This window comes from Phaethon lepturus, unplaced genomic scaffold (assembly GCF_000687285.1).
Source record: "Phaethon lepturus isolate BGI_N335 unplaced genomic scaffold, ASM68728v1 scaffold23035, whole genome shotgun sequence".
NCBI classification, from domain to species: domain Eukaryota; kingdom Metazoa; phylum Chordata; class Aves; order Phaethontiformes; family Phaethontidae; genus Phaethon; species Phaethon lepturus.
The window spans coordinates 3,807-11,585 of record NW_010540147.1 but is presented as its reverse complement, the minus strand read 5'-3'; the positions used below and the strand labels follow the sequence as shown (position 1 = coordinate 11,585).

General features: G+C 55.2%; 1 protein-coding gene across 1 annotated transcript in view; it reads right to left on the bottom strand.

The window, feature by feature from the left end:
* Positions 1–10: 10 nt before the first annotated feature.
* Positions 11–7,779, bottom strand: part of LOC104620992 (astrotactin-1-like) — a gene marked incomplete at both ends in the record, with an annotated part of 11,443 nt that continues 3,674 nt past the window's right edge. The window contains 6 exons of the mRNA XM_010287363.1: positions 11–157; positions 5,117–5,300; positions 5,910–6,010; positions 6,141–6,276; positions 6,584–6,735; positions 7,433–7,566. Of these exons, the coding sequence (XP_010285665.1) occupies positions 11–157; positions 5,117–5,300; positions 5,910–6,010; positions 6,141–6,276; positions 6,584–6,735; positions 7,433–7,566 (854 nt within the window). The remainder of the gene's footprint in view (positions 158–5,116; positions 5,301–5,909; positions 6,011–6,140; positions 6,277–6,583; positions 6,736–7,432; positions 7,567–7,779) is intronic.

Below are 7,779 nucleotides of genomic sequence, written 5' to 3'. Positions count from 1 at the left end.
GAGCTCCGACCAGTCGAGCCCGTAGGGTTTGATCTCGCTGTAGCGGCACGCGAGGTACTTGAGGGACGAGCGCTGGAGGCTGATCTTGGGCTCTTGCAGGAGGCCGTTGCACCAGCTGCTGAGGTCTCCCAGCTGCGAGAGGATGAGGCCGGCTTTCCTGCAGCGAGGGCAGGCGGGGGGAGATGCCGGGGCGGGGAATGGACGGCGAGGGGGTGGCGTGGGTGATGGAGACACCACGGGGAGATGGCGGGAAGGGCAGGAGGGGCGTATGAGGAGAGAAAAGCAAAGACGGTTAAGGACGCGGCGGGAGCTCCTGGGTGGAGAAGAGACGACGAGAGAGGCGGGCAGTGAGGAGAGCGGAGGAGCAGAGCCCGGCCCCGCTGGAAGCAGGAGGGATGGCAGGGCTGGGGACACACACCGGCCCTGTGGCAGCATGTCCCGTGGCAGCATGTGCAAGTCTAAATGCACGCAGGAGCAGCCCCTGCCCCGGTCAGAGGTGCCCACACCACCATGGCGGTGCTGGAGCTGCTGTGCTGGTCTCGGGACTCGCCTTACGCTTTCCTGCCATCTCCCCCCTTCTGCTTCCACTCTGTACCATCCCCACAACACAGCCAGGTTTGCTGAGGGTTTCGTGAGGGGACAGTCATGGGGGTAGATGTGGAACCCCCAACACCCCTTGGGATGGACGTCATCAATGACTCAAACGGCACCACCAGTCACTGCTGCAGCTATTGGACCCCAAATATAACAGGATGGGAAAGTAGGAACCAACAGCACTGCAGGCAGTGGGTAGAAGTGCTAGATGGTGTCAGGCATGACACGTGTGGCCAGCAGTGGTGGCAGTGTCACCATCTGCGTCCTCTCCATGAAGCGCACGTGTTGCATGTCTGGGAACTGTGGTGGTCACTCATGGTTTGGTGTAGGACACCTCCAGCAACACGGCAGGAAGGGCAGGGAAAAGGCGGGCACGCTAGGACCATCGCTGCCTTGCCATCACGTGGCTGATGGGGACGTGATGGAGAAGAAACGCACAGTACTGGGAACGAGCATGCCAGGACACCGCTGAGCATGAAGGGGATTTAGGAAAAAACCCACTCAAAATATCATGTCTGGCTTGTGGGAGTCTGTATGGAAGGCTTGAAGATGAGATAAAAAATATGATCCTCCTAAGATGCAGTATCACAAGATATAAGTACAATGAATGACATGTACACGTACTCCTAGTACACGACTAGTAATGTTTACTAACAGCTTAGGAAACGTGTCTCACAAGACAGCGTGCAAACTTGAAGGAATATATATAATAATATGTACATGTATATAAAATATACTGAGGCATACAACATAGGCTTGATCCAAAAACCTTTGAGAGAGCAGGGGATGTGGTGGAGCTCTCCAGTTCTCTGCATGTACATTTTGCATTTTCCACTTGCAGGGAGCAAAACAAGCACCCCCCCGGGCAACATAGCCTAGGTGTGGGCTTGTTCTGGTAGCAAGAAAGTGCTAAATTACCAACCGCTCGTGTTGGATGAGATGGTGGAAGAGCACAGAGGATCCTGGCCAAATAGGACCTAAATTGTGTTCTCCTCTTCTCAAGTTTTTCCTCTTAAAATTGTGCTTCTAATGCTTTTATGAAGAAAAACAGTTTGTTCAGATAAAACATGTTATGTTCATTTTAAAGTTGTCTAGAACTTTGGGTGATCTCCAGGGAATCTGGTGAACGTGCAGGTAATGGATTCAGATGAAGCGGCTTGCAGGTGAGTATCGTATGTGCCTGGAAACCCAGACAAAAGTTTAAGCGTCTCAAGAGCCGGGATAAGTTTCCTAGCCAGCTTCAAGGGCAGCTGGTGGGTTGGTATAGACATGGAAGAGATGGTACAACCCCTTGGCAGCTGTAAGTCAGCATCTCTGTTCAGCACAGAGCAGGCAGCAGAGGCACAAATCGTGATGCTGGGGGAAAAACCCTCTTTCTCACATTCTCACTTGGACAAGCAGGGGCTGTGTGTGGAGCACATGGCTGTGCTGTGGCTGGTTTAAGAGCTCAAGGGTACGTGTACCGACCATGGAGGAACATCTGCAGCCCCACCACACCTTCCTCCAGGCCAGGTGCACCATAAGAGAGCTGCTTGGAGAGGAATTAATTTACCCCAGGCCCGTCCAGAGCCAACGTTGGCTTTCCTGGAGATTAAACCATCCAGAGGTCCATCATGGAGGTGGCTGCAGCTCCAAGGGGCCAGTCTGGAGCCACAGAGAGGTTGTCCAGCTCCACAGCCATGCGACACCTGCAGCTCCGGGGCTCACATCCAGAGCACAGCGGAGAGGTGAAGGTGCTTAGCATGGTGCTGACTCTGGAGGTAGCTGGCCAGGTCTTCCAGCTGTGAGAAGGTAGCAGACCTCTCACTTGTCTTGGTCCCTGCACAGGGAGGTGCCGTGGCTGCCTCCTCCTCCAGCGTCACAGGTACCCTAACAGGAACGTTGAATATGATCCCACAGGTTTTGGCTCAAAGCCCATAGGCACCACCAGCCTTTGCGCCAAACCTTACTTTCACTTATTACTTGCTAGAAAACGACTTGCCTTCCTCTCCGTTTCTCGTCCTTATGCAAAGCCCAGGGCTCTCTGCAGCCCTTCTGAGACCTGGAGGGAGCGACGCGCTTTCGTAAGCCCAGACAAGTTACCTGCACGCACCCTCGCTTCCTTCGGTCCGGTGGCCAGCGTTGCCGAGAAGGGAGGCGAGCGCGCCCCAAGCGAGCAGAGCCAGAAGGCGGCACGGAGGAGGAGGAGGGACATGGTAGACTCAGTCGCGTGGGTCCACATCCAGGACTTCAAAGGAGCATCAGCAACAGTCAAACAAACACTGTCTGCTGGCTAAATAATGTCATCTGCAAGTGATTTGTCCTGTCACCACCAGTCTGGATGCTTCGCCCTCGCAGATGATCAAACAGGAGGTCTGCTTTCCAAGATTTGTCATCACCAGAACCCACTGCAGCTGCCTAAATGCCTCTTTCCAAGTAGTGCGAGCTGCAAACACTTCATCAGCAACTTGCGTCATCCCATCCAGCATTTCCAGAGGGTGGAATTAACGCTCTGGCTCATAGATTCACGCAGCAAGTGGTAACGTTTTGGCAATTCGCTGGCATTTCTGGCGGCTCCATGCCAACATACCTCTGTTTCACAGAGCTCAAGGAGGCAGCTTCCACCCCATGTTCTGGCTGGTCCTTGGTCTCCTCGCTGAGGCAGCAAGTGGCGACGGCAATGCCCAGCCTTGGCGACGGCAGTGGCTGTGTGACGACTCCAGTCTGTCACTTACTTAGGGAATTTTATGTGCTCCTCACGCAAACCATCGCAACAGATGTCAGATGGTCTGTGCGAACCGGGGCTGGATTTCACATCTGGAAATGGAGACAGAGCGGCATCGCCGCAGCTGGGCTCGAGATGAAGATGAGATGTTAAGTCCAAGCCTGCCGGTCCCAACTGGTGTCGTGGGAATGAAGCAACCCTGGGCAGAGGAGCTGGTGGGAGCCTCAGCCTTAAGAAGCCTCCGTGCACTGGGATGTCGCTACTGAGCTTTGAGGCAACTGCCTCGAAGAGTTCAAATGTCTTAGAACAAAAATGGGAAAAGGGGAAAGAGGAGAGACTGCAGCTTTGCCCCAAGGAGCGGAGGATGCTTTGGGTGCTTCCCACCAAAGCTGAACTAGGAGACAGGCTTAAGAGACACTAAATGCAGTACAGCCACCTGTCTGTCTGTGCTGAGTTTTTCTAACGTCCTAGCAGAGATTTGGAGGACAGAGAAGGTACAAGGAGCACATCCCATCCTCTGCTAGAAATCCACAGCGATCCCAGGGAGAAGCGGGGCTGGAAGGCAGCTAGTGGTGAGCCTGGCAAGAGGAGGTGTGCAGCAAGGGGGTAAGGTGGAGGCCCTGCATTTCATAGACAGGAGCCGTTGCTGACGCACATTTGAAGTAATCCTGATTTCCGGATGGGCTCAAGGCTCCGGTTCTTTGGAGGCCAGACGCTATGAAACATCATTACAGCCCACACAATCTCCCAGCCCAGCTTGCCTAACTGACTGGAAACATCCATGTTACTGGGAAACTACGCAGACAAAAGCAGACGTTGAAGGACATGGGGAGAAGGGAACATCTGGCTGCCTCCTCAAGCCCGGGGCATGAGGCACCCCATCCCCAGGCAGCTGAAGGGGTTGCAGTGACCTGGAGGAGCCCAAGGAGAGGATGCTGACTGAGGCATGGAGGAACTGTTTCAGCCAGGAAGGGCTCAGAGCAACCCCCTCTAAAATGTGCCATGGTAGCTCAGCACCACTTCGGGCACCAAAAAACACTCATGTCCCTGAGATGACCCCACATGACCACAGACATGGATCAAAAGGGAGAGAACACATGCAATTCAGACCCAAGGTCAACCTACTGCCTGGTTTGGACCACAAATGACACTGAGTTCAACACACAGAGATGCATTCAATTCAAGCCAAAACCCAGGAAAATGAGGAAAGCCAAGTCTGACCTTGGAATGGCCCAGCACATGTATGTGTGTTTGCACGCACCTCATCCAAGCTCTTCTGTGTCAACTTCTCCAGCAAGGTATAACCACCTCCTCACACCTTCTTCCCACCATCAATGCCCAGGGCTCTTCTCTAAAAACACACTCCGACCACACTCCCTCCCCTTCTCACCTGCAACAACCACCATTCCTCAAAGGCGCACTATTTTCCAAGCCCTCCTACCTTTTAGCCTGTGGCAGCACCTACTGAGGGAAAAAGAGAATCCCACCCCCTTGGCACCCTGCAAGGCATGAGCGGACTAGGCAAAACTCCAGAGATAGTATAGTGCTGGTGGGATGAGCAAGGATGATGGGTTGACAACAGCCTACCACCTTCCACCTTGTCCTATGTTTATGGTCCTTCAAAGGAGATGGCTGGACCCCAAACATATGCACAGCACCCAGCAAAACAGGAACCCCACTGTGAGACTCTAAGCTCTATCATCAAATAAATTCATGAGATTTGCCAGAGAGCCACCTTCCTGGTGACCAACATCTTCGAGGGATAAGCATGTTGGTGGGCAGGCCTGCCTGCCTAGCCAACCCACCTCCCGAGCCTACCTGGGTCCCAGCTCATCTTCACAGCGCCAGGTGAACTCCCCAAAGCTCTCATAGTGCTGGTTGTAGTGGTAAAGTACTCGGTGCAGGCTGGGGGAACCCAGGTCCAGCAGAGTGTTGTAGGCTGTTTGCTGCTCCTTGCCGCTGGTATAGCCGTTGAAGAGGTTGTAGATCTTGTCGGCTATTTCTGGGCAGGACGACAGGGCGTATTCAGTGGGGTGCAAGGAAAAGCATGAATAAAGCCCACCAGGCTAAAGCTCAACTCTAGAGAAACCAAGACCAGAGCCAAGATTTTTCCCCTGAGTTATGATTTCTGTCATATCAAGACAAGGTCCCAATGGAGGAGCAACGGAGCAGATGGCATTCCCCAGATTCCGTCCGGGTTAGGTTCCCATAGTTTGGTCCCATTAGGAAAAGAAACAGGTGGTGTCATCAGGTACTATTAGTGAAATATCATTTATTTACGAGAAGGCACACAAATGGGGTTTCTTGAACCACCTATGCTATCAGTTGCTTTCTGGACAGGACAGGCAGGCCTTCTTGGCTATTTTGGTACGTCCCGAGTACTTGCCCCTCCACCCATCCTCCCACCAGCACAGAGTGCCTCTGTGTGTGTTTGTGGAGAGGATGTGCCTCCCGCTGTCCTTCACACCAACCCTTGATACCACGTGGCAGCACCTGGGCAACCATGGGTGAAGAAAACATTACAGCCAGGTCAGGAGATGTGTGCGGGGACATGCTGGAAGGGGACATGCTGGTCCCAAGCATCACAGTCTAGCAGCTGGCTCCATCTCACCTTGAGCTTTCACATCGTCTACCACGGGACAGGGGGTTTTGACCATCACATCACTGGACCTGGAGCGTCTCCCTGTGTTGTCGACTCCCCAGAGCGTGAATCTGGCCCAGAAGGAGAAAGGTGAAGCTCTGGACTCCCAAATCCTCACGCAAACACAGGCAGCATCAAGCAGGAGCACCGCGCTCAGGGCAACGGTGCTGCCACGGGCACGGCACGAGGGAGGCAACTCACACGTAGGTGGTGTCGGGCTCCAGGCAGCGAACGATGAGGGAGATGGTGGAGGAGAGCCTGTCGGGCACTTGGGCCGGCATGGCGCAGGGTGACTTGGCTCCGGAGATGATGTCATCCACAAAGCTCAGCACCGTCTCTAGGGAGAGAGGGGAGGACACATGGCGGGCGATGACATGGAGAGCCGCTGAGGGCTGGGGCCGCGTGGGACCAAGGTTCATGCGTGAGGATGGTACAGCGGTGGACCCGTTGCTTTTCCAGCAAGGCTTATCACCATGGCGCGGGGCCGCCACTTCTGCGGCACGGTGGGCAGGGGAGGGGCTGCTTTCTCTCCCACAGGATAAGGGATATGCTGCAGCATCCCCTTGCGAAGAGGGAGACAAAGGCTATCCTCCAACATCTCCATCCCACCCTCGCCAGAGAGAACCAGTGGAGCCCCCACTCACCGGTCTCCACCTTGGAGTGGTCCATCCTATCGGTGACTTTCTCTTGACGGAGGAGGTAGTCGACGATCTGCACCCCGATGGGGGGCTCCGAGTGCCCCCACTCCAGCACCACCAGCGTGCTGCTGGGCTCGTGAACGGTGGAGAGCCGCAGGCTGGGGGGCAATGCCAGCCGGTCAGCATCTCGGGAGGGCAAGGTCTGCTGGCCACCCCCGCTGCCCACCCATGCTCACCCTCGCCCGTGTCTATCACCACCTTGCAGCTCCTCTGCCGCCACAAGAAGGCAGCAAAACTGCCAGGCTGAGGCACACAGTGTGGGAGAGATGCTGAGGACAACCCCTCCGGCCGGTCCCCAAGGCTGGTGCAGAAGGCAGTATGAGCGTGTCCTGCCCATGGCTGCTAGTGCCACTTGCTCTGCTGTGCAGACCACATGCAAACGCCCCTGAAATGAGCTGTTTTCAGTAAGGCAGTATGTAGGGACTAGTTCTGCATTACTCTCTCACAGCAAAAGGGCTTCAAATCCATTAATCCATGGGAGAGAACAAGCTCAGGAGAGAAGCAACTCCCCCTTTCCCAGCTCTGGGCATGCTGGTCCAAAGGGGCTGAACTCCTTCCCTGGGGTTGCTCTACCAGGATGGTCCAAAAACAGCTCCCCAGTCCTCAGCTGAATTTAGAAAAGACACTACATCTTTGCAACCTCTGCCAGATTTACAGGTCCCCCATCCGCTTTCAAACTTGCCCCACAAAGGCAATCCAGCCCCACCACCTCCTGCCACTGCGCCGTTGGCCATCGCTGCCTCCTCCCAGACCCATCACACCAAGAGGCTAGGCTGGGCATGCGTGGAGACCTACGTGGGGTGCGGGAGAGGTGCACAGGTGGGCAGCCCGTCAGCCCCGAAGGCACTGGAGTCACAGCGGCACCAGTCCTCGATGACATCCCCGCTGCCTGAGCACCACAGCGAGCTCATGGTGGCCTCCTGCAAGAGCTGGGAGAGAGGAGAAGGAGGTGAGCACCAGGCAGGTGAGCTCCCATCCCACTGCCACTCGTCAGCACTCATCCATTTCCCAGTGAGGGAAGCCAAAATGGTTCAGCACATCAGTCCATCCACCCAGGGGAGCAGGGCCGGCCAACAGGCAAGGGCTGCCATGGCTTGACATGATGCTACCAGGGCAAGCTACCTGCAGAGACCACCCTGATG